General features: G+C 41.9%; 2 protein-coding genes across 2 annotated transcripts in view; one reads left to right on the top strand and one right to left on the bottom strand.

Annotated features, from left to right (window-relative positions):
* The window catches only part of LOC138945912 (receptor for retinol uptake stra6-like), a 41,209-nt gene extending 19,458 nt beyond the window's left edge, over positions 1 to 21,751 (bottom strand). Inside the window, exon 1 of the mRNA XM_070317431.1 lies at positions 21,669 to 21,751. The gene's annotated coding sequence lies outside the window, so the exon portion shown is untranslated. The remainder of the gene's footprint in view (positions 1 to 21,668) is intronic.
* Positions 21,752 to 26,288: 4,537 nt separating this feature from the next.
* Positions 26,289 to 27,500, top strand: part of LOC138946110 (uncharacterized) — a 1,287-nt gene continuing 75 nt past the window's right edge. The window contains exons 1-2 of the mRNA XM_070317614.1: positions 26,289 to 26,503; positions 26,857 to 27,500. The exon at positions 26,857 to 27,500 is cut by the window's right edge and continues 75 nt beyond it. Coding sequence (XP_070173715.1) covers positions 26,473 to 26,503; positions 26,857 to 27,470 — 645 coding nt within the window. The 5' untranslated portion in view covers positions 26,289 to 26,472 and the 3' untranslated portion in view covers positions 27,471 to 27,500. The remainder of the gene's footprint in view (positions 26,504 to 26,856) is intronic.

Raw genomic sequence — 27,500 nt, 5'->3', positions numbered from 1 at the left:
CTCTCTCTCTCTCTCTTTCTTAGTCTCTCTCTCTCTTAGAGAGAGAGACTAAGAAAGAGAGAGACTAAGAAAGAGAGAGAGAGAGACTAAGAAAGAGAGAGAGAGAGAGAGACTAAGAAAGAGAGAGAGAGAGACTAAGAAAGAGAGAGAGAGACTAAGAAAGAGAGAGAGAGAGAGAGAGACTAAGAAAGAGAGAGAGACTAAGAGAGAGAGAGAGAGAGAGACTAAGAAAGAGAAAGAGAGAGAGACTAAGAAAGAGAGAGAGAGACTAAGAAAGAGAGAGAGAGAGAGAGACTAAGAAAGAGAGAGAGAGAGAGACTAAGAAAGAGAGAGAGAGACTAAGAAAGAGAGAGAGAGAGAGAGAGACTAAGAAAGAGAGAGAGACTAAGAGAGAGAGAGAGAGAGACTAAGAAAGAGAAAGAGAGAGAGACTAAGAAAGAGAGAGAGAGACTAAGAAAGAGAGAGAGAGAGACTAAGAAAGAGAGAGAGAGAGACTAAGAAAGAGAGAGAGAGAGACTAAGAAAGAGAGAGAGAGACCGCTAAGAAAGAGAGAGAGAGAGAGACTAAGAAAGAGAGAGAGAGACTAAGAAAGAGAGAGAGAGACTAAGAAAGAGAGAGAGAGAGACAGAGAGAGAGACTAAGAGAGAGAGAGACAGAGAGAGAGACTAAGAGAGAGAGACAGAGAGAGACAGAGAGAGAGAGAGAGAGAGACAGAGAGAGAGAGACAGAGAGAGACAGAGACAGAGACAGACAGTCAGATAGACAGACAGTCAGATAGACGGATAGACAGATAGACGGATAGACAGACAGACAGACAGAGGAACTGACAACAGACATACAGACAGAGAGATACGGACAGACAGACAGAGAGACAGACAGTCTCTTGGAGACAAACAGGCTGACAGACACTGTTCCGCCGCTTTGGTAATTATGGGTGTAGCAGAACCCACGCCGTCGGCAGAGGGATAGTTACAATCACTACTACTCTTTAAAAGTATGGGTTTGTGTGAACCCGCGCCATCGGTAGTGTGTATGTAAATTATCATAATCAATTAATTTTAATGTTTTGTCATGTACACACTAAAAATTTGCAGACAGAGAGCAAATTAGGTGTGTGAGAGATACTTAAAATTTCAAAACGATACCTTTAATGGTTCCAGAGTTACAATGATTTTAGTGTGTCTCTGGGTACAGGTGAACCCAGGAAGCACGGCAAAGGTTAATGTGACCATAAAACATCATTTCAGTCTCGGGTAAATATCGATTCGGAAAGCAGGTTTAAGGACTGAGAAACCTGATCATGATCGTTACTCCGGCGCTCACTACAGAATACTGATCGACTGTCGCGGATGCTACTCAGGTAACCTCATATCATACATGTAACCTTGCTGAACTTTCTGTGGTGTTCGTTCAGAGGCTCGCATCAATCACGCAGGAAAACGGCAGTCACGTTGGTTTTCTAGATTCTTTATTGATTGTTCATGTCTTCCATTCTCAAGTTCCGTTGGTAATGTCAATAATCACGTTATCACGCATGCGCAGTAAGCTTATGACAAAAGGATTGCTGTACGCTCCTGATTGGTGCGTATTCTACATTACAAAAGCGATACATCCATCCCGCAGCAAAACTCGTCTGCTACAGATAAAATACAAAAAGTCCACAGTTAGCTGGTTGCCTGGTTTGGTCAGCAAACCAGTCCAACAGGAAGATACCTAAAATACTTTACTGCCATCGGCTTAAACTATAAAACTACATACAAGAGTAATTTAACTTGTTTCCCTGACTATTACAATAACACTGAGTGAGTGAATGTGTGTGTGTGTGTGTATGTGTGTGTGTGTGTGTGTGTGTGTGTGTGTGTGTGTGTGTGTGTGTGTGTGTGTGTGTGTATGTGTGTGTGTGTGTGTGTGTGTGTGTGTGTGAAACTATAAAATAGTTAATATACAATAACAACGTTACATTTAAAGGCATATGTACGCGCTCCCGTGTTTACAAAGTGTAGTTTGCCCATAATCGATGTCAAACGCACCATAAGACCATGTAATGACGATATGTCGCCATGCGCGGACCATATACATGCATTACAGCTTGTTTTAGAGTCTCAAAAACTTTGGATGTAAACAAAGACGCGGAGTTATTTCCCTTGCGTCAACGCTACCTCTGTTGGCAAATCTATAAATAGGACGATCCAGATCAAAATGAAAATTAACATATCTCAACATTGAAAGGGTCCTAGACCACAATATTTTGCAGGGAACTTAATTTAGCATGTCTCCAGCTGTTGGTAAAGCAATTAGCGTGTATAGTCATCGAGTACATATGGCTTTAACATACAAAATAATTACAGACAAAATAATCACTCTGTCACATACACATGTTGCATAATAATCGTTGTCGGCTGATTTGATCAATGAATACTAGTCTTGTTTCAATACAAACACCGGGCTTGTTCAATACTTATTGACCCGGGATTTATACTGTCTGTACTTCGGTGATGACTTTGACTGGTCGTTGTTGTTAGCCTTATGTCCTTGTGTATAATAGGATCGAATCGGAAATGCAAGGAGTGTATAGACGTATGATTGTTTCCACACCAGCACAAATACCAATGGCTGTTATGCTGTATGGCGGATTCAATTCTTGTTCTTGTTCTTGTTCTTCTATTTCTGACATTTCTGGAAAACTCTCAGTCGTGGTGAATCAATCGGAACTGACTAGCCTCTTACTTGCAGCTTTCACACAAAAGGGAATTCAAAATCATAATCTTTCTGGTAATTTCTTGGTTGTAATGAACTAATCACAATCAGAGTATATATGTCTGTAGTTGTCAGAACTACGTGCATTAATCCCGTGAGGACGTCAAGTATAAGTTGTCAGAACTACGTGCATTAATCCCGTGAGGACGTCAAGTATAAGTTGTCAGAACTACGTGCATTAGATCCCGTGAGGACGTCAAGCATAACTTGTCAGAACTACGTGCATTAAATCCTGTGAGGACGTCAAGTATAAGTTGTCAGAACAACGTGTATTAAATCCTGTGAGGACGTCAAGTATAAGTTGTCAGAACTACGTGCATTAGTTCCGGTGAGGACGTTTAGTATAAGTTGTCAGAACTACGTACATTAAATCCTGTGAGGACGTCAAGTATAAGTTGTCAGAACTACGTGCATTAGTTCATGTGAGGACGTCAAGTATAAGTTGTCAGAACTACGTGCATTAGTTCCTGTGAGGACGTCAAGTATAAGTTGTCAGAACTACGTGCATTAGTTCCTGTGAGGACGTCAAGTATAAGTTGTCAGAACTACGTGCATTACATCCTGTCAGGACGTCAAGTTTAAGTTGTCAGAACTACGTGCATTAGTTCATGTGAGGACGTCAAGTATAAGTTGTCAGAACTACATGCATTAGTTCATGTGAGGACGTCAAGTATAAGTTGTCAGAACTACGTGCATTAGTTCCTGTGAGGACGTCAAGTTTAAGTTGTCAGAACTACGTGCATTAGATCCTGTGAGGACGTCAAGTATAAGTTGTCAGAACTACGTGCATTAGTTCCTGTGAGGACGTCAAGTTTAAGTTGTCAGACCTACGTGCATTAGATCCTGTGAGGACGTCAAGTATAAGTTGTCAGAACTACATGCATTAGTTCATGTGAGGACGTTTAGTATAAGTTGTCAGAACTACGTGCATTAGTTCCTGTAGAGGACGTCAAGTATAAGTTGTCAGAACTACGTGCATTAGTTCATGTGAGGACGTCAAGTATAAGTTGTCAGAACTACGTGCATTAGTTCCTGTGAGGACGTCAATTTTAAGTTGTCAGAACTACGTGCATTAGATCCTGTGAGGACGTCAAGTATAAGTTGTCAGAACTACATGCATTAGTTCATGTGAGGACGTTTAGTATAAGTTGTCAGAACTACGTGCATTAGTTCCTGTGAGGACGTCAAGTATAAGTTGTCAGAACTACATGCATTAGTTCCTGTGAGGACGTCAAGTATAAGTTGTCAGAACTACGTGCATTAGTTCCTGTGAGGACGTCAAGTATCAGTTGTCAGAACTACATGCATTAGTTCATGTGAGGACGTCAAGTATAAGTTGTCAGAACTACGTGCATTAGTTCCTGTGAGGACGTCAAGTTTAAGTTGTCAGAACTACGTGCATTAATCCCGTGAGGACGTCAAGTATAAGTTGTCAGAACTACGTGCATTAATCCCGTGAGGACGTCAAGTATAAGTTGTCAGAACTACGTGCAACTTTTTCATAGCTTCCCTGTCCGTGTGTACACTTTGACAGCAGTCTCAACTGGTTTCAATTTCCGACTGGTTGAGACTGCTAACTGTGGCACAAAAAAGTTTAAACATCCTTTTCTTTTAAATTCAAAAATATTCTTGCCAAGTGACATTGAGCCTTGACAAAATAAACATAGCTAACCGTACAGGCAGTGTTTAAACAAACACCCACACCCACAGTGTTTAGTCTAAGATTGATTGTGCATGTGTGTGTATGTGTGCACTCACCGTTGATAAAACAATTCAAAAAAGTCAGAAGGGAATTAAACATTCGCTTGTGAAAAAGTGCAATAATGGAAGGGCGCTGGTTCTGTGCGACGCTTAGTTTTCGAGATAGGTGTGACTGACGAAGAACAGGACGTCACATTCCAAATAAGCACGACTATGTTGCAGGTGGAAGCCGCTGAGATTACATTTCTTCGGGAGGTTTCCGCAAAAATAGATATTAGACGATTTGCGCGAAACAGTTGAGAAGCAGACGATCTCTGAGATCTCTGTTCGTCTCGTGATAACTTTGTTTTTGTATGATAAAAAACGCTCACGCTGGACCCGAGTACTCTTCAGACTGGCTCGCTCAATAAATATAAATGTTTGGAATGTCTGTGGTGTGAATGTTGGTTTCTGACCAGAAATGCAGATCTATCTCTGGCCGATTCATAGATTCAACCTACAAACTGCGACCTCATCTGTGATCAGATATGTTTCGACAAGCATTAAACGGATGAAATTAACCACATGCAGTTTATTCTTCAGAAAAATGCAGCGATACGCACCCCAAAAAATGGGTTGGGTTCGGTGATTTGTACATAAACGTCTTCCTCGCGATAGATTCGCTTATTATTTTGTCTTATTCCCCCCTCTGCTTCTTTACCTCTGTAAACTTGTAGAGCTAGTTATTTTTCGATAATGACCCAGCAACCAAACAAATAACGAGCCAGCAACAGCCTGAATCCTCGATAGTGCAATGGGTTGAGAAGCTGTTCTGTTTTGGTACTACTTTTGCGACTGAAAAGTTCCGAACGCTCTATACGTACGAAATATACATCTCTGGAGCAAACAATACAAATATACCGCATTTAAATTAACAACTACAGGCCTGAACACATGAATCTCCATATAAAATCCATTAGTTAGGTTGTTTTCTGAATCTAGATCTGCCGTGCACACACCGTTCATCACAAGCAAATTCCCAAGGCAAGTAACTCATACTCTTGCCGACAAGAGTAGTTCCCCTTCTTTTAACGCAGTTTCTTCGACAACACTGACTGCAATCCGACGGTCAGTTTTCAACAATATTTCATTTTATAAACAGATCACACGCAACCAAATACACACATCTCATCAATTTAAACAACATAAAGCGGTTTCATACACTATTTTCCCCAGAAAACTGAACTTCATACAGTAATTAACGGTTGGAACACGGGTGCAAAAGTTCGTCTGCTAGTCCCATTTGACGAAAGAACATTATCCTAAACGATACTAAAACATAAACAGAACACACAATATCTGCCTTTACCGCCACAGCAGAATAACAGCATATCTGTGTACTTGATTTTAGTCTAAAACATGGAAACTGACAAGAAGTGTTAACAGAATGGAATGATTTGCACGGAACTATACAACCGCGCATTAATCGATCGCCTGCGCAGGTTGACTGGTTGAGTGATTCGGATTCGATCAAACTTTCGCACAAAAACTCCTGTTTTCTTTGAATAACTGAAGAAAGGAGGAATAAAGAGGTTACACACCTCGTCTCAGTGATTATTAAAAATAATGGTCTCAGTTCGCGGTCATGAAAAAGCTCGCTGAAGCTCGCATTTTTCATGATCCGCCAACTTCGACCATTATTTTTAATAATCACTGAGACTCGGCATGTAACCTCTACTTATGAAGCCGTCATCAACACGAACACAATGATTGCAGAAGCAAACTCTGTACCTACACGACCGAAACACAAGACTGTTTGTTTGTTTGTTTGTTTGCTTAACGCCCAGCCGACCACGAAGGGACATATCAGGGCGGTGCTGCTTTGACATATAACGTGCGCCACACACAAGACAGAAGTCGCAGCACAGGCTTCATGTCTGACCCAGTCACATTATTCTGACACCGGACCAACCAGTCCTAGCACTAACCCCATAATGCCAGACGCCAGGCGGAGCAGCCACTAGATTGCCAATTTTAAAGTCTTAGGTATGACCCGGCCGGGGTACGAACCCAAGACCTCCCGATCACGGGGCGGACGCCTTACCACTAGGCCAACCGTGCCGGTCTACACAAGACTGATTATTTCACAGGTGCAATGAGAATAGAGAACAAAGACGTTTTGGGTAAGCTTACTCACGTCAGGTCTTCACTGACAAGCTAGGAACAGACGGAAAATTCCGAACAAAAGTAAATGACGTCAAAGTCTCTTTCGGTTTTCGTGTAACTTTGTCATGACGTATTTTTGTGTGACGCGTTCGGCTGTTCTATCAGGTCAATGGCTGCCTGTTGCCCCGCCGGTGTGAACTCCTCCTACGGCCAAGTCGTTTTTGTGGTTTATTTCGCATTTAGGTCCCAGGTAACATTATGAAGTTTTAATACGATCAATCGGACCTATTATCAAGTTAGTGTATCAACTTTTGAACGAACTGCGCCCAGTAGTTTCCCAGCAATAAGCTGGAGAAAGACACACACACAGACAGACACACAATTAAAATCTGCTGAGCCCTAGTACTAGCGTACTCGGGGATAACGATTCACTTGCAAACTAAAGTATACAATTTGGTGTGTCAGTGGTAAATGTAAATAGAAATGGGTAATCTTTAACTTTAGCGTGTTAAATTCATAGCTCAGAATCCAGTGACATTCTTTACTTATTTTTGATACAAGTCCATGTAAGCAAACCAAAGAACATTTGTCGTGAAATTAATTGACGGATTGAGCTTCAAACTTAAGCATAATTACTTAATTTGGTTGTTCAATCGACGAAAATGCACCGAAAATGGCGTACGTTGTCAACCATGGGACATTATTTACACAAAAGAGTTGTCTCCCTTGTCCGATCATACAGATAATTCCTTCTTTGAGCCATGTAAACAAAATGCATTCGTACAGTTCATCTGAGTTCATTCCGTAACTTCAAAGGGATCTAAAATTACTTGTTATGATTACAAGTGCAGGTTCTACAAATTTGGAGTGAATTCTGAGCTATGAATTTAACACGCTAAAGTTCAAGAGTACCTAGAAATGTGTAATACAGACAAAGCAAACAAATAAACGTGTTTTCAGTTCTCGTGAAAATATATGTTGCGTTGTGCGGGTGTTTGGGTGGCCACGTGATGTACACAAAGCAAAGTGCGGGACGGACTCTGCTCTGTGCCGTAACACTGGCAAGTTCAAAACACGAGAAAAACGATTTCGTTATGCGGGCAGCCACGGGGGATGCATGTATTTTTCAAATGGTTGTGAAATAAGTCTTGTATTTATCACAGTACTCAGACCCTGTTCTTTTTTTCGTCACACCTAAAACCGTTATTTCTTGTGAGCGACGCAGCATTACAATGCTATGGAAAGCCGTTTGGCTCATAACCTAGCCAGCAAGACATTAGCGGCCGATAGTCGGCCGAACACCCTTCAAAAAGTCGGGCCGGTGACGTCAAAAGAGACGATGCCGGTGTTGGCCCGACTAACTTTTGCAAAGAGGCAACGAGGCGGCCGACAGGTGGCCGAACACCTGTACTATGGCGGCACGCATCCGGTCCGATGTTAATCGGCCCGATGACTTGTTGGACCTGCGGCCCGACACCTTATGCCGACATCGGGAAGATATCGATTTCAGCGGGAAGACATCGGGACGATGTCGGCATAAGGTGTCGGGCCGCAGGTCCAACAAACCATCGGGCCGATTAACATCGGACCGGATGCGTGCCGCCATAGTACAGGTGTTCGGCCGCCTGTCGGCCGCCTCGTTGCCTCTTTACAAAAGTTAGTCGGGCCAACACCCGCGTCGTCTCTTTTGACGTCACCGCCCCGACTTTTTGAAGGGTGTTCGGCCGATTATCGGCCGCTAATGTCTTGCTGGCTGGGTGCAGCTACAGATACAGCAGTATGTACACCCCCCCCCCCCCAAGTGTAACAGTGCAAAATTCACTTACAGCTACAGCTACAGCAGTTCAACCCCCCTCCCCCCCAATGTTAAAGTGGAAAACAAACCTACACATACAGATACAGCAGTATGTACAACCCCCCCCCCTCCCCAGTGTAACAGTGGAAAACACATCACCAGCTACAGATACAGCGGTATGTAGAACCCCCCCCCCCCCCCCCACCGCCCTCACTGTAACAGTACAAAACACACCTACAGCTACAGATACAGCCGTATGTACAACCCCCCCCCCCCCTCAGTATTACAGTATAAAACACACCTACAGCAACAGATTCAGCAGTATGTACAACCCCCCCCCCCCCCCCCAAGTGTAACAGTGCAAAAATTACTTACAGCTACAGCTACAGCAGTATGTACACCCCCCTCCCCCTTAGTAACGGTACAAAACACACCTACAGCTACAGATACAGCGGTATGTATACCCCCCCACCCCCCCCCAATGTAACAGTGCAAAACACACTTACAGCTACAGATTCAGCAGTATGTACAACCCCCCCCCCCCCCCTCCCCCAACCCAAGTGTAACAGTGCAAAAAACACCTACAGCTACAGCAGTATGTACACCCCCCCCCCCCCCATTTGTAACAGCACAAATCGCACCTACTGCTACAGATACAGCAGTGTGTACAACCCCCCCCCTCCCCCCAGTGTAACAGTGCAAAACACACCTACAGCTACAGCAGTATGTACAACCCCCAACCCCCCCCCCCCCCCCCCCACTGTAACAGTACAAAACTCATTTACAGCTACAGATTCAGAATTATGTACACCCCCCTCCCCCCGCTGCCACCACTGTAACAGTACAAAACATACCTACAGCTTCAGATACAGCAGTATGTACAACACTCCACCCCCTTCCCCCGTGTAGAGTGCAAAACACACCTAGAGCTACAGATACAGCAGTATGTACAACACTCCACCCCCTTCCCCCGTGTAGAGTGCAAAACAAACCTAGAGCTACAGATACAGCAGTATGTACAACACCAACCCCCCCCCCCCCCCCCCCCCCCCCCCTGTGTGCAAAACACACCTACAGCTACAAAAACAGCAGTATGTTCAACCCCCCCGCCCCCCCCCCCCCTACTGTAACAGTACATAACACACCTACAGCTACAGATACATCAGTATGTACACCCCCCCCCCCCAGTGTAACAGTACAAAACACACCTACAGCTACAGATACAGCAGTATGTACAACACTCCACCCCCTTCCCCCGTGTAGAGTGCAAAACATACCTAGAGCTACAGATACAGCAGTATGTACAACCCCAACCCCCCCCCCCCCCCCTGTGTGCAAAACACACCTTCAGCTGCAAAAACAGCAGTATGTTCAAACACCCCCCCCCCCCCCTACTGTAACAGTACATAACAAACCTACAGCTACAGATACATCAGTATGTACAACCCCCCCCCCCCCCCAAGTGTAACAGTACAAAACACACCTACAGATTCAGCAGTGTGTACAACCCCCCCCCCCCCCCCCCCCAGTGTCACTGTGCAAAACACACATACAGCTACAGATTCAGCAGTTAGTATGTACACACCCCCCCCCCCCCTCCCAAGTGTGTAACAGTGCAAAACACACCACCAGCTACAGATAGATCAGTATGTACAACCCCCCCCCCCCAAGTGTTACAATGCAATACACACACCTACAGCTACAGATACATCAGTATGTACAACCCCCCCCCCCCTCAAGTGTAACAGTGCAAAATTCACTTACAGCTACAGCAGTACAACCCCCCCTCCCCCAGTGTTACAGTGGAAAACAAACCTACAGATACATTTCATTTCATTTTCATTACTTTATTGTCCCATCGCTGGGAAATTCGGGTCGCTTCCTCCCAGTGGAAAGCTAGCAGCAACGGAGTCGCGCTACCCAGGTGTCTGCGTGTTTAGGTGTATTCAACCACCTGCACTTATGGCAGACTGACTAAGGTCTTTTCCGTGCCATTGTGATGACACGGGGGTGGGACATGGCTTCCGTCTCTGGGTCTGCACATAAAGTTGACCCGTGTCCGTCCCGGCCCGAATTCGAACCTGCGACCTGACAGCAGTATGTACAACCCCCCCCCCCCCCCCCCCAGTGTAACAGTGCAAAACACATCACTAGCTACAGATACAGCAGTATGTAGAACCCCCCCCCCCCCCCGCCCTCACTGTAACAGTACAAAACACACCTACAGCTACAGATACAGCCGTATGTACACCCCCCCCCTCAGTATTACAGTATAAAACACACCTACAGCAACAGATTTAGCAGTATGTACAACCCCCCAAGTGTAACAGTGCAAAAATTACTTACAGCTACAGCAGTATGTACACCCCCCCCCTCCCCCCTTAGTAACAGTACAAAAAACCTACAGCTACAGCAGTATGTATACCCCCCCCCCCCCCCCAATGTAACAGTGCAAAACACACTTACAGCTACAGATTCAGCAGTATGTACAACCCCCCCCCCCCCCCTCCCCCAACCCAACTGTAAGGCACACAAAAAAATAGGTCTGTTTACGGTAACATAGGGTGAAAAAATAGGGTCGGTAGGTCGGCTTTTTTTTTTCCCTTCATTTTTTCATTTTTTCTCTTTTTACATTTAGTCAAGTTTTGACTAATTGTTTTAACATAGAGGGGGAATCGAAACGAGGGTCGTGGTGTATGTGTGTGTGTGCGTGCGTGCGTGTGTGTAGAGCGATTCAGACCAAACTACTGGACCGATCTTTATGAAATTTTCCATGAGAGTTTCTGGGAATGATATCCCCGGATGGTTTTTTCTTTTTTTTGAATAAATGTCTTTGATGACGTCATATCCGGCTTTTCGTGAAAGTTGAGGCGGCAATGTCACGCTCTCATTTTTCAACCAAATTGGTTGAAATTTTGGTCAAGTAATCTTCGACGAAGCCCGGACTTCGGTATTGCATTTCAGCTTGGTGGCTTAAAAATTAATTAATGACTTTGGTCATTAAAAATTTAAAAAACAACCTGTTTTTTATAAAACGATTCAAATTTACGTTCATCTTATTCTCCATCATTTTCTGATTCCAAAAACATATAAATATGTTATATTTGGATTAAAAACAAGCTCTAAAAATTAAATATATAAAAATTTTGATCAAAATTAAATTTCGAAATCAATTTAAAAACACTTTCATCTTATTCCTTGTCGGTTCCTGATTCCAAAAACATATAGATATGATATGTTTGGATTAAAACCACGCTCAGAAAGTTAAAACGAAGAGAGGTACAGAAAAGCGTGCTATCCTTCTCAGCGCAAGTACTACCCCGCTCTTCTTGTCAATTTCACTGCCTTTGCCATGAGCGGTGGACTGACGATGCTACGAGTGATACGGTCTTGCTGAAAAAGTGCATTGCGTTCCGTTTCATTCTGTGAGTTCGACAGCTACTTGACTAAATGTTGTATTTTCGCCTTACGCGACTTGTTTTTTTCTCCCCTCTCTATGATGTTTTAGAGTTCATTTCTTCTCATCAATCCCTGTTTTTGCCCAACATAACTAAGATTATTGTTCAGGAATTTATAGCTGTAAGTGTAACTGTTTTAGTTTGTTTTAAAACTTTGAGCTTACCTCCCTTCTGTCGTCTGCTGTTTGAGCGCAAACAGCTCTATTTTGGATGCGGTTTTTTTTTTCGTTTTTTACAGACGATCCAAAAAGAGATTAGGGTCGGGCCTAAAAAGTAGGGTCGGTCGGGTTACTGTAAACAGACATTTTTTTTTTTGCCTAACAGTGCAAAAAACACCTACAGCTACAGCAGTATGTACACCCCCCCCACCCCCCACCCCAACTGTTACAGCACAAATCGCACCTACTGCTACAGATACAGCAGTGTGTACAACCCCCCCCCCCCCCCCCCAGTGTAATCAATCAATCAATCAATATGAAGCTTACATAGCGCGTATTCCGTGGGTTTTCAACACAGGACTAACAAAGAAACTAACATTTACAGACGGACACGAACCCTATCACACACTAGCAGTGACAGTGTAACAGTGCAAAACACACCTACAGCTACAGATACAGCAGTATGCACAACCCCCAAACCCCCCCCCCCCCCCCCCCACTGTAACAGTACAAAACTCATTTACAGCTACAGATTCAGAATTATGTACACCCCCCCTCCCCCCTCCCCCCGCTGCCACCACTGTAACTGTACAAAACATACCTACAGCTTCAGATACAGCAGTATGTACAACACTCCACCCCCTTCCCCCGTGTAGAGTGCAAAACACACCTAGAGCTACAGATACAGCAGTATGCACAACCCCTTGTGTGCAAAACACACCTACAGCTACATATACAGCAGTATGTTCAACCCCCCCTCCCCCCCCCTACTGTAACAGTACATAACACACCTACAGCTACAGATACATCAGTATGTACAACCCCCCCTGTGTGCAAAACACACCTACAGCTACATATACAGCAGTATGTTCAACCCCCCCCCCCTTCCCCCCCTACTGTAACAGTACATAACACACCTACAGCTACAGATACATCAGTATGTACAACCCTCCCCCCCCCCAAGTGTAACAGTACAAAACACACCTACAGCTACATAGATCTACAGCAGTATGTACAACACCCCCCTCCCCCACTGTAACAAGACAAAACACACCTACATCTACAGCAGTATGTACAACACCCCCCCTCCCCCACTGTAAGTGTAAACAGGACAAAACACACCTACATCTACATATATACAGCAGTATGTACTCCCCCCCCCCCCCCCCCCCACTGTAACAGCAAAACTAACATTGAGAGCCAAAAAAACCGAAATCACTTACTCGCTCCATCCGTCGGTTGTCCTCCACTGTCACAATCAGAGCTCTGATTGTCACTGCCAAGATGCTACACAACTATCACTGCCACCACGTGGCACTGGGACCAGCACTCAGATTGAGATCCCGAGGCGACATTCGTCTCGGATAACATATCATCAATGTGCTGTCCAACATTCGCAAGAATGTCTCTTCTTTCGATATTAACTTGAACTAAGAAAACAAATAAAATTCGCTCACGCGGGAAAGTAGCAGCCATGTTCAAAACTCAATCTTGTTTACCGTAAGGAAAGCTATTTGAATATTTCAAGTATATGTGTGGCCATTTCTGCGAAAAGGGACCCTGTTGATCTAAGCCTCTGATTGGAGAAACGCGGGGTCAAAGTTAGAGCAAAATGTAAACAAACTTTGCTGTGCTGACTGATGTCCACTTCAAGTTGAATTTCTAAAATGTTCAATGAATTATCAGCGATAGTACAATGAACAGCAATTTAAAGTAATGGAAAATAGTCTTGGGATCAACATTACAAACTTCTAAAAATGTTTATGTTCATTCCTCCTCAGGAAAAACACATCGAACCGATGACAAGTTGACTGCGATGATGCCGAAAATGACGACAGAGTGTTTTGTTGTGCTTCGAGAAACATTTTTTCGTCGCTAGTTTTGGTTAAGTTAAAACAACTTACCTACTTTTTTTTTTAATGTTTGACAGTAAGCTTAATATAAACTTTCATCTGGAAGCACATTCAGCAAAGTGATGTAGCCAAATCATCACACAGCTACATTTCACTAGACGGATCTATACGCATAGTTCAGGTAGATCTGACTTTCACGCGACCGTAGCACTGTACGAAAAAGCAGACGACAAACGCAGTTGCCCGATGAAGAACAGTTACTCCCCGTTTACATCTTTAGTTGCTTCCCTTGCTAAAGTTACTGATATTTAGATCAGTGGTTACTGACTGGGGCATTCTGTTCTTTGCAGCTGTGAATTCTGATAGTGGAAGGGCAAGTCAGTCTTCTCAGTTGAACACGGAATGTTCTGCTGACAGAAGTCACTTTGGGATAAGACAACGATTTTGTTGACGAGGTCAATGCTGTTAATTCAGAATAATTTTGTTGCACTTCGCCCGGACATTATTTTGTGACTCCGAAGTCGAAGCAGATCTACTTTGATCACGATGGTGTTGTAAAGGTTCATGATGACAACGCACACTACTAATCGGTCAAAGAGTTCTCCAAGAGCATAGGCCTATTGCGAAGCAAGGTCTTCCTCTTCCTGATCGTTTGAATGCCCGGACATCGTAAATGAGAACCTGTTGCTCTTACCGTTTGCTGTCTCCACTTAGATCTATGACAGGCTACAATTTCAGGTAAGTTACCATATAGCTCTTTCTCACTAGCGAGGCCGGAGGTGTGCACGAGTTTCGTCCCTTTGGTTCGGTAAGTTCCGGTTAAGATAGAGGCGGCAGTCGAGCGCATGAACGTGAAAGAATTGAAAGATTTTCTTCGGAAACATGGCCAACTTGTCAGTGGAAAAAAAGAAGAATTAGTGCGCAGAGCAAGAGGCACGTTTCAGCTGCGAAAAGATGGCAAGGATGCTATCGATAATGCTGTGGAAACAAATGATTCAAGTTAGCATTTGACAGACCACTTCGACTGTCAGTGTCACGAACTTGTAGCCTATGTGTTAAATGTTATCAATAATTATTGAGCACACGCGGAATTTGTGCGTGAATCAGTGAGTCCTTTTGATGCTTGGTAGTCATGCATTTATTGTTGTTAACTGGATGTGCGTGTTGTCTAAGGCTAATGTCAGACGGAGCTCGCAAAACACGACTGAAACAAAAGCCGAACAAAAGCAAAACAACACACAAAAGCACCATGTTTTGCTTTTGTTCGGCTTTTGTTTCGTGTTTTGCGAGCTCCATCTGACATTAGCCTAAGAGCAGTTTCACATTACCAGTTCATGGCTCTTTAATGTTACTTCAGTTGTTTTACTTTACATTGTTTACCAACTTTGTTAAACTGCTATTGTTTGTATATGTTTTAGATAAATAAAACCCAAACTGTATCAACTGCGTCTGTTGAAGTGTGTGTGATTATCTGTAAAACAAGTCATTCATCAAGCTTCAGATTCATCATGTCTTTATTCTTTGAATACATATATAATTATATAATACACTGCATTGACGTTCCTCGGCAAATATTTCAGCCAACTGTGAATAAAAAACAAAATGTAATCACACACAGGTAATAAATATTTTTCCCTTAAAAACATAAAAAGCATAGATACACACCACACAAACCCTATTTATAATTTCATGTACATAATCCCACGTTACAAAATAGTGCACTCCTTACAACACACGCTCACACCTGGTTGGTTTGCGTTCAACTTCTCAGACATATTCAGGCATGAAAATTTTCCATATTTTCCGTATTTTTGAAAAAAATAAACCGTATTTTTTTTATTTTCCGTATTTTTCCTTTTTTTTTTTAAATTTAAAAAAAAAAAAAAATTTTCCTAGTCATAGCTATAGTAAAATAGTTTTGGGGCCATGTTTGAATCTAATTTTAAGGCTCAGATAGCCCCAGATTGCACCAAATTGCACCCTTGAAAAAAAAAATTCCGGGGGGGCATGCCCCCGGACCTCCCTAGAAGTCTTGGCGCTTTGCGCCTGCGAAACTTGGCGCTACGCACCTTCGAATTTAGTTTTCAGTATTTTTTTTTTCTTCAGTTTTCATGCCTGATATTTTAACTGGATACAAAAATTTGGAGTACAAACCAGCATCAGTTTTCATGCATACTAGTTTTATAATTTCTGTCTTCCATGCATTGGGAATGTAAGCATCAATGAGTGACATACACAGAGTCAATGACTGAGATTTATAGTGACACTAGAGACTACAGTCATACTGAGACACGGCAGTCCTTCTTACAGCTCATGTGCCTGTTACTGTTTCACACAGACAAGAGCAAAATGCACTAATGATTGAAGGAAGTATGTTGTACAACAACATTCTTTTACACTTTTATGTACACGAACAAATAATACCCATCTGATTAACTAGACGAGAAAGTCACTCTGTCAAGTTGCACAAAATCTTGTCATTTTCTAAAAGAAAGAGTAACACGTAGGCGCTGCTCCCAAGCTCTTTTCAGTTGCTTGTTTGTTGGAAGTTTATGTAGCCTGACAACTCTTCCTTCAATAATTTTTCCACGATAGTTATGGCAAATGACACAGTACTGCTTTCCACCACCACCACACACTCTGAGCGAGCTTTCTTTCAGTGCAGACGCCATGATGTAGAAAATACCGGAACTAACCCAGCGTTTCTCCTTCGTTGAAGAGCATGGAAAGATAACTCGTACTTGACTAGAAGTGAGAAAGAGCTATAGACTGCAGTGTGTGTTTTGTGTGTGTGTGTGTGCGCGCGCGCAGCTTGTGTGTGTGTGTGTGTGTGTGTGTGTGTGTTGTGTGAGGGTTTCTGTATGTGTGTGTGTGTGTGTGTGTGTGTGTGTGTGTGTGTGTGTGTGTGTGTGTGTGTGTGTGTGTGTGTGTGTGTGTGAGAGAGAGAGAGAGAGAGAGACAGAGAGAGAGAGAGAAAGAGGGGTAGATAGAGGGAGAGAGATGATAATGACGATGATGATTTTGATGATGTTGATGATGATTTTGATGATGATGATGATTTTGATGATGATGATGATTTTGATGATGATGATGGTGGTGGTGGTATGTGTATACGTGTAGTATGTTTTTAAACTCCTCTTTTTTTTATTTAACAAATGTTACTCTCTTTCTCTCAGTTTGCTGGCGTGGAACAGCAAACAAGTCCAGCAATTCACCGGACAGTGCAACAACAAAAGACAGAAGTGCCTGGCCACAAAGCAGGTGTTCGACAGAATGGGGCAACAGCAATGTCCAGCCGGTTCCAGTTCCAAGGAAATCAGCATGGTTTACCCTTGGGACTTTGCTCAGTAGGTAAAGACATATTAATACTTAACAATTTGTCAGTACTTTAAAAAAAAGGGGGGAGCAATACAGTTGTATTTGTGTGTATGTGCTGTTTTCTCCAACAAAGAAGCACACACACAGACACACACAGACACACACAGACACACACAGACACACACAAACACACACACACACACACACACACACACACACACACACACTACATTTTCGATAATGTCACCATACCATACCAGCTTAGAAATGGCAAGTGGACAGGTACCCAAAACCAGACTTGAGCTGTGCAAATAGTGGTTAGTAAATAATATGTTGATCAACTCTGTGGTTGCCTTTGTTTCAGAGAAGCAAATCGTCTACCTTGCGAATGAGGCAGGGGTACAGAGGAGGGTAGCAACTTCAGTCTTCGGCATGGTGCATCAATACTTAGGCATGCAGTTTTGTGTGTGAATGAACAGCACAAATCCATTTTGAAAATGTCTTGATCGTCGGCCACATCAAGTTCGACCCTGATTGGCATTTCAGTTTGTTGAAAGTAAAGGGAGACGTTCGATAGCAGAGTGCACGGATGACATTTTCAATTCAGTGAAGTGATGGACAGACTGACAGACCCACGTGTGCAAGGACACACAGCACCATATGTTACTTTCTACAACTGGAAGCTGTATTTACCAAGGAAACTGAACAATTAATCCTTGTTATGAAATTTAGAAGTACTCTCTTTCTCTCGACAAGTGTGTGTGTATTGTTTTCAGCAGACAGCCTCAAATAGTTTGTGTTTGTATGTGCGTGGGTGAAGAAAGAATAGAACATGGAGGGGGGAGAGGTAGTATGAAAGAAGAAGAAATATTCGAGAAAAAAAATCATATGGCTGATTGTTTTTACATTTAGTCAAGTTTTGATTAAATGTTTTAACATAGAGGGGGAATCGAGACGAGGGTCGTGGTGTATGTGTGTGTGTGTGTCTGTGCGTGTGTGTGTGTAGAGCGATTCAGACTAAACTACTGGACCGATCTTTATGAAATTTTACATGAGAGTTCCTGGGTATGAAATCCCCAGATTTTTTATTTTTTATTTCGATAAATGTCTTTTATGACGTTATATCCGGCTTTTTGTAAAAGTTGAGGCGGCACTGTCACACCTTCATTTTTCAATCAAATTGATTGAAATTTTGGCCAAGCAATCTTCGACGAAGGCCGGACTTCAGTATTGCATTTCAGCATGGAGGCTTAAAAATTAATTTATGACTTTGGTCATTAAAAATCGGAAAATTGTAATTAAAAATATTTTTTTATAAAACGATTGAAAATTACTTTTATTTTATTCTTCATCATGTTCTGATTCCAAAAACATATAAATATGTTATATTCGGATTAAAAACAAGCTCTGAAAATAAAAAAATAAAAAATTATGATTAAAATTAAGTTTACGAAATCGTTTTAAAAACAATTTCATCTTATTCCTTGTCGGTTCCTGATTCCAAAAAGATATAGATATGATATGTTTGGATTAAAAACACGCTCAGAAAGTTAAAACGAAGAGAGGTACAGTAAAGTGTGCTATGCAGCACAGCGCAACCGCTACCGCGCTGAACAGGCTCGTCACTTTCACTGCCTTTTGCACTAGCGGCGGACTACGGTGATTGTGAAAAAAATGCAGTGCGTTCAGTTTCATTCTGTGAGTTCCACAGCTTGACTAAATGTAGTAATTTCGCCTTACGCGACTTGTTTCTTCTGCATAGGAGGAGAGAATGATAGAAAAAGACGAAAAAGTAAAAATTAGGGTAACGTTACAAAAAGGGCAATAACTCTGGAATGAAACATTATTTTGACCTAAAACCATACAAGTAATAACGGCAGATGATTGAACTTACTATTTCCCGGCAAAAGTTTGTTTTTAAAATTTTGGCCATTTTAAGTCATTTTGGGGGTATCTCCAAAAAAGGGTCATAACTCCGTGAAAAATAAATTTGAAGGTCTGAAATTCTCACATCACGTTCTAAATATAACAGTCTGTCAAATAAAATCCAAAACTCAAAATCGATAAATTTGTCAACAAGGTCCCTTTTCGCAGAAATGGCCACATATATGATGGCGCATTTTTAAAATGTAAAACTCATGGTTTGAGCTCATGCTGTATTTGATTGCAAATATACAAACAAAACTTACAATTAATTTTCCTACTCCTATGTGAAAAAGTCAACAAATATGAATAATTTAGTTTCGCATTTGCAGGGTCATGTCACGCCGTTAACGGCCCGACCCTTGAACAGGGGACGTAACAAATGTTAAAATAATGATAATAAATTTGTTATCTCCCGTAACTCTGCATATTTTTATCGACAGCAACATTGCGTCGGGCCGATGTCGGGGTTTATTACGTACATTTGCCGAGTTTTACACACAGTCACAACGATATCGGCGCGACAACGGACGACGACACACGACATTTGACGACGTCACCCGACTGAAATCGTCAGTCGGCCGACGAAAGCTTGCTAGCTGGGTATATACGCGCGTAATAAATAATTCATACGCGCGTAATAAATAATTCATACGCGCGTACTAAATAATTAATACGCGCGTACTAAATAATTAATACGCGCGTAATGATTGATTCATACACGTGTAATAAATAATTCATACACGTGTAAGAAATGATTAAATACACGTGTAATAAATATTTCATGCGCGTGTAAGAAATGATTAAATACACGTGTAATAAATATTTCATGCACGTGTAAGAAATGATTAAATACACGCGCAGGAAATAGTTTATACGCGTGTAAAAAATGATTAAATACACGTGTAGGAAAAGATTTAAATACACGTGTATTTTAATCATTAGATACACCTGTAATGAATTAAAACTTGAATCGGAAAATATACGACTTGCAAAGCAACAACTCTCGTCTATTCTACTTCCGGTTCGCGCGCGATTGATCTCTCAAAATGGCGACCACGCCGCTGGAGGGGATTTTTTTGGATCAGACCCGCCGAAAGGTGAACCATTGCATCAATTTGTTGCAAACCTTCTAAAGTGACATTGACGTTTGCCGCTTCCGCCATCTTGAGCTGTAAGCGTGCAAAGCGAGGCGATGAAGACGCATAGAGTGTTTTTCATGTGGATTCCCAGTCCGAGTTTTTAAGTCGCTTAACCACGTGACTCCTGCATTTTTAACGCTTGTATGAAATATTTATTACACGCGTATTTATTCATTTCTTACACGTGTATGAAAAATGTATTACACGTGTATTTAATCATGTCTTACACGTGTAAGAAATGATTAAATACACGTGTAAAACATTGTTCATACACGTGTAAGAAATGATTAAATACGCGCGTAATAAATAATTCATACGCGCGTAATAAATAATTCATACGCGCGTAAGAAATGATTCATACGCGCGTACTAAATAATTAATACGCGCGTAATGATTGATTCATACACGTGTAATAAATAATTCATACACGTGTAAGAAATGATTAAATACACGTGTAATAAATAATTACACGTGTATTTAAACATTTCTTACACGCGCATGAAATGTTAATTACACGTGTATTTAATCATTTTTTACACGAGTATGAAATATTTATTACACGTGTATTTAATCATTATGCTATTCCATAGCATAAGAAAAAAGATATATTACACGTGCAATAAGAAATAAACACACGTGTATTAATCATTTATTACGCGTGTATTTATGTTTTATTACACGTGTAATGGTTATGAGCCAAACGGCTTTCCATACAATGCCTATAACACAGTCGCTTGACAGCCACGTGACGGCGGCATTCCCCCGGCGAAGAAAAACGTCACTACATTTATTTAGTCGATCACACGGCACCGGTGTCACGATTTCATCTTTCGCCTGTGTACATATTTCCCCCTCGACATATACTCAAGACTGAAATGTTGTTTCCTGGTAAAATTAAGAAGTGAAATTATTTATGGACGAAAAGCATGTCAGTTTCTTGCATGTGAAGAAAATTGGTGGTAAAATTTAATAGATTTCACCCCCAAAATCGAATTCTTCGAAAACGTGTACCGAGTGGTTACGTCCCTTGAGAAAGAAGGGAAACATTTTAGGATGAATCAAATTTCTAAGTTAAATAAAACAAATTGGTTGGACAAATTTGGCCCCATGAATGTAAGGTACACAAGGTCGCTCATCAGTACTATCGAAGGGTGTTTTTTTGTTCAGTTTAGAGTTTATACTAGATCAACGAGGCCGAGAAGCGAAATATCAACACGGCGAAAGATGAAAACGTCACACCGGCACAGACAGACATGCAGACACGTATGAACATACACACACTGACACACACACGCGCGCGCGCGCGCACACACACACACGTGCGCGCGCACACACACGCACACACACACACAAACACACACTCACACACCTGCAATACACAACATCAGTGACGAACATGAAACCCTTCCTGTACATACTTCACAGCTTGGTGGATTCAAGTCATTCACTGCACGGCGTTACATCAGCCTCACAGCCACAGTTACAGACGACAAAAGGTAACGCTGTCTTGTCTGCGCCCAACCACAGCTTAATGGTGCAAGAACAAACCGATGGGTTAAAACCAGAACCATTTAACTGGTTTGCGGCCATTTTGAGAAATGGCCACTTGAAGTTTTTAACCACTCAAAAAAAATAGTAAACACAAGATTACAACCTTCATATTTTAAGCAATAGATATAGAGGAAGAACTGGTCATGTACAGTTGAAATCAATTTAATTGAACTACTCTATCATATGAAAATAACGTATAATTTGTTCTGCTTCCAGAATACGCTCCTTCTTTTTTCTCAGTCCTGGAGCTAGAAAAGCCCAGCGCACCATAGCTGCTTCTGACTTCCAAACAGATCCCACTGTGGCCTGTGCTACAGCAGTCAGAAGCAGCCTCCTCACACATAGCATGTTCTGCTTCCAAGCAAAAGCTTACACTGCAACACTAGTTTAAATTGTTTTAATGTTTATTGCCGCAATAAACACACATATTTCAAGTCACACACTAAACCATCATTAAAGAATTATGTATTCGTCTAATGTATGGCCTAATGAACGCACACCTTTTACACACAATTAAATTGCAGGTATTTTCCCATGGCAAAAAAAACCACATTCTTTGTTAACATTCCAAAAATAAATTGTATTTTGGTTGTTTTCCTAAGAACTCAATAGTAAATCTTATTTTGTATCAGCTCATATTGTTTTGCATTACGCACAAAAACTACAAACCCAGCAACAACGACAAACTGACCACACACAAAACGAACAAAGCAGCACAGAAACAAGCAAGCAAACAAGAAAAGCTTCACTGATGATCAAGCTTGGCGCATTAAAACCAATCACACAAGGACAACAAAATCACGAGTTCTATATTCTGATTTCATGATACCCTGCGTGTTCATTATCAATAAAAACAAATTGGCATTCTTACCTTGTGATGTACTTTTTTCTTCACAGAAGTGTTGTGCACAAAATCAAAGTCAGACCTTAAAGCACATCCCTGTATTTTAGATCACAGTTTCAGCAGAAAACCAAACTCTAAGTCACCATCAGTTTTGTCAATAGAACTTTGATGACCACGTATCAGTTCCACAACTGACATCTAGTGTGCTGGTAAAAAAACGTTTTTACACACATATGATCTCTGGCCATCTTTCAGAAAGAAAAACTTCCTTGAAACTTGTCTCTTTTTTGGAGCTGGTTCTCCGTCTGTTTTCAGGTAAGTTCTTGTTCCCGTTTCTTCAATTCAGTGACAAACAAAGTCTTTCTGTCGCTCATATGAAGAGAGCGAATAAAAGGCCTGAAAAATGTCTTGCCTTTCTTCTTCTGATATTTTGCTGGAACACATCATTTTACACTTTGAACAGTCGACCTTCTGTACTGCTTTTGCCCTAGCCGTTTCACCGGTTGTCCTTGAGTAAGATTGACCGCTCAGTTTCTTTGTTTTTCTAATATTATTCTTCCAGGTCTTTGGGTTGCTGAGTCTTTTTCGACTAAACTTCTTCTTTGGAGGTGTCACATAGGATGCCTCCTTCCTCGGAGATGGCAGTTTTTTTGCTGGGGTTCCATAACAAGATGGAGGAGATGCTGTGGTAGATTCACATGAAGGAGCAGTGTCAGACATGTTAGAAGCTGAAGTGAATACACCATTAGGAAAAAAATCAAAGTTAGTATCATCTGAGGTGATTGTAGTCACTGGGGTTGAATCAGAGTCAACATATGCTGAGGTAGAAGCACACACAAGAGAAATATTTACAGGTGTTGGGCAGCTGGATTCATGTGGAGGGGTGGAATCACAACCAGTATGTATTGGAGTTGATGCACGAACAGGAGAAAAACCACATTCACCATGTTTCTCGGTAGACTCTTCGATTGAAAAATCAACAGCACAGTCGTCATGTTTCAGAGTAGATTTTTCCACTGGAGACGCTTCACATTCATCAGGTTTCGGAGTTGGTGCAAGGACGGAAGACGCATGTCTGTCTGGTTTTAAAGTGGTTTTTCTCCTGATGCATGCATCATAGTGTTGTGGCTGATTCTTGGGAGCTGTCAATGTCAGGTAAATGGGTTCCATCCGCACATGCACTTGTGGATCAATGCTCGGTCTGATATCCACCACAGGGTGAGTCTGACGACTGGTAAATATTTTTACTGGTCTTTTGGTCACGTTTGCCAGCGCTAGAGGTAACAGATCACCTGCACGAGTGTTCCAGCAACCACTTCTTCTTAAGTCCTCAATCATTTGAAGTATGTTCATAAATCTTTCATTTTCGTCAATGGTTGGGAGATAAAAAAAAACCGGAGTAGGGCTCTACATTGTCCATGATGTGATAACAGACTTGTTCTCTCAAATCATTGGGACGGGTTACTTGTCCAAGATGGAAGCATGATGCTTCGAAAAAGCAATTTCCATTTCCTGGAACTTTAATTCTCGTTAAGCCATTGGCAGTGAGAAGATTCTGCAACCTCATCCCATGAATCCGGAGGACAGTCTCCTGAAATGCTTGGTGCTTTTTGCTTGCCTGGACGGCCATATTCACCTCCTGCTGAACAGCATCTGCACAAGATATAAAGACTATGAATTCTTCTTTTAAACTGGCAATTACTACTACAATTATTCACTGATAAAAAAGTTAATTGCCTTCGTACCATCGCTGCTGCATTTAAACTGTAAACAGTTTTCGAGTTTTTATTCACACACAAAAATAAAACATAAATACCTGATTACACTGAATATGCTTAAAGTATCCAGGCGCGTTTTGTAAAGAAGGAAGTAAGTGAGTAAGTTAGAAAATAAGTGTTTGGGTGTGTGTGTGTGTGTGTGTGTGTGTGTGTGTGTGTGTGTGTGTGTGTGTGTTTTGATACTTACCAGACTTTGTACAGGGAGGCGATGTTTCTTGGGTTTCAAGAATCATTTGCTGAATCAAGTCCTCATCTGGCCAGTCATTCTCCTTCGACATTGTAAAAACCTGTGATTTAAGAAATATATTAGTCAAACTCACAAAAAAGGGTGGAAATAGCGCTGTAATAACATTCATGTAATAACATTCATTCATCCATCCATAGGTTACAAGCAGACAAAAATTGTCATTATCTGCCCTGAACATTCACTGAGGTTATTGATTTCAATTTTTTATCGAAAACTAAAGAGCTGAAACACCTCAACATTCATGAACACACACACACACACGAAACTTGACAAATACTCTTTTACCAGCCTGTGCTTTTATTTAGGAAAACAAAACTATACACACAAAAAAGCTAGGGATCAGTATGCAGATTACAGAATTTAGACAATCAGAAAGTTTCCCTTATGAATACGAATCAGAAATTAAGCTTTAATGACTTGTTCAAATGGGGGAAACAAAAATATATGATGATACTCACTTGAATCTGTGTCCTGACTCGAGCAACAGCAAAACAGACTGTGCAGCAGATGTATACAATAGGCAGAATGCTGTTCTTTGAGTTTTCAGAAAGTGGACCAACCTTTTGTCAGTTTGTTTTCTGTGGATTAAATTCGCGTCATTTTTGACGTTTCGTTGACACGACCTTGCGACACCAAGCCTCATCAATTTGTTTCCATGAGAAAATAGAAACATTGTATCAACATGACACCTGTCATAACAAGCTATGCTGATAACGGTACATCCGGAGTCTGAAATTCGGATACTGACAGGTGTCGCTGACCTGTTTTGCTTTCCACACTCCCACACAAATGTCATTTTTTGCCGACAGCAGACTCCGCCACTGCTTGTAACACCCTTCTGTGTGCTAGGGGAAATCCCACACCACACTGAGAGGGTGAAAACCAGATACACCCACCGCTATAGTGACCTTGTCTGGTTGCGCTGAGGGCAGGGAAACTGACTGTCACACAGCGATCAGAAGAGGTCAGGCTACGATGGCTGCTTCTGGCTGGCAGATAAACACTCCCCATTACTCACATGGCTCAGAAGCAGAACAGACTAAACTGAACTTATCACGTTCTGCTTCCAACCTGGATGGAGTTAGATGGTTCTGCTTCCAAGATGAGTCCGAACATTTCTTGGAGCCAGAACAAATTATGACTTATAAATACACAATAATCCAAGATTTTCAAGAATCCTTCACAGGAAGTGAGAATCATATTACCATAAGTCTAATGACTATAAAATTGCAAAACCAGTTATTTTGAGGTAATTGGTTCTGGTTTTAGCCCATCGAAACACACTGAAGAAAAACCGCGCAGCAGCTGCCAGTGTTCGAAGAATCAATGCGGAAGCCTTATACCTTGTTATACATTCAGATCATATTAACATAGCGACCTGTTCTTGTGAACAACTGCACTGCAGTCTGAGCAGTCTTATGCACAAAGAATTACACATCTGCTGCAGGGCGTCGCCACACACTTATAGAAATCGCAATATAGGTTCCGAGCGCGTGACGTCACACATTCCGCGGCAGCCATGTTGGGAAGCCGATGAACGTAAACCGTGACGTAAACACACGCTTCGCGCAGGCGATCAGTCAAAAATGGCTCCAGGCAAGCGTTGCTGTATGTTGCGTTGCACGGTGTCGTCCCATAATTCTAAGGGAGAAAAGCTTGAACACGGAATACGGTTTTTCAGAATTCCGAAAGTTAAATCGCACGAAGGACCAAAAGTTGAAGATGTCACAAAGCGTAGAAGAAGAGCGTGGATTTCAGCGATCAGGCGAACAAACATCACTTTCGAGAGGAGTTCCTCAGCAATGCGCGTCTGCTCACAGCATTTTCACTCAGGTACGAACAGTTTTGCTTTTTTGTTCAATGACACTGTAACTATAATATTGTAATGTTGTTTTCTCATGTAAAGTTGCTCAGATGTGCACACTGAACCACTCGTCACCTACTGACTTAGGTACTGATGTGCACAATGTGACAGACCAGATTGTCATGTCAGTGCAAGGAGTAACAACTGACACAGTGACAGTAAATAAATGCCTTTACTGAAGTGCAGTACAGGAATCAGTTTCAGACTATGTACAGAGAGGACGAAATTTGGAGACTTTCTAAATTGTAAATACTTTCATTATTCATTAGAATGAAATTAGATACAGATGTAATCTACATGTAGTTTATTTTCTGTTTTGCAGGTAAGCCATCATACGAGATGATGGAAACTGACCCCGACTGGGCACCTTCACTCCTTCTTGGACACAGCGAGATGAAGACCACCGACACAGGGCGTCATGGGCGACAGAAGAACAGAGCCGCAACAAAACAGCTGCTACAGGAGGCCACTGAAGCTGTCATGATAGACAACGGAGAAGCAGAAGGTGGTGACGTGCATGCAGAAGATGATAGTCATCATGAAGAGATGGAAGATGGGGAAAACACCAGGCTGAGAGAGGAGGTAACTCAGTTAGAACAGGAGCGAGACATGATGAGAGGAGAGATCAACAGACTGTTGGAAGAGAATAGAGAGCTCAAGAAAAAGTTAGCAAGCAGGGAGATCGTTGAAGAGTCGTTTCAAGGAGACAACGAGAAAGTACGTTTTTATACTGGTTTACCAAGTTATGCGACTCTTCTAGTTCTGCTGAACTACCTGTCCCCTCATCTCCCTCATGCAGGGGCGCTTGCTGTCACCTTTCCAGCTTCTGATTGTGGTATTTATGCGTCTGCGCCTGAAACTGCCTGTGTTGCATATTGCGTACTTGTTTGGCATCCACAGAACTACGATAGCCAGTGGGTTCAAGGATACTCTTAGTGTTATGTACACGCAGATGACACCATTTGT

This window comes from Littorina saxatilis, linkage group LG13 (genome assembly GCF_037325665.1).
Source record: "Littorina saxatilis isolate snail1 linkage group LG13, US_GU_Lsax_2.0, whole genome shotgun sequence".
In the NCBI taxonomy this organism is placed as follows: Eukaryota; Metazoa; Mollusca; class Gastropoda; order Littorinimorpha; family Littorinidae; genus Littorina; species Littorina saxatilis.
Note: the sequence above shows the minus strand (reverse complement) of the source record. Positions and strands in the feature narration are given on the sequence as shown.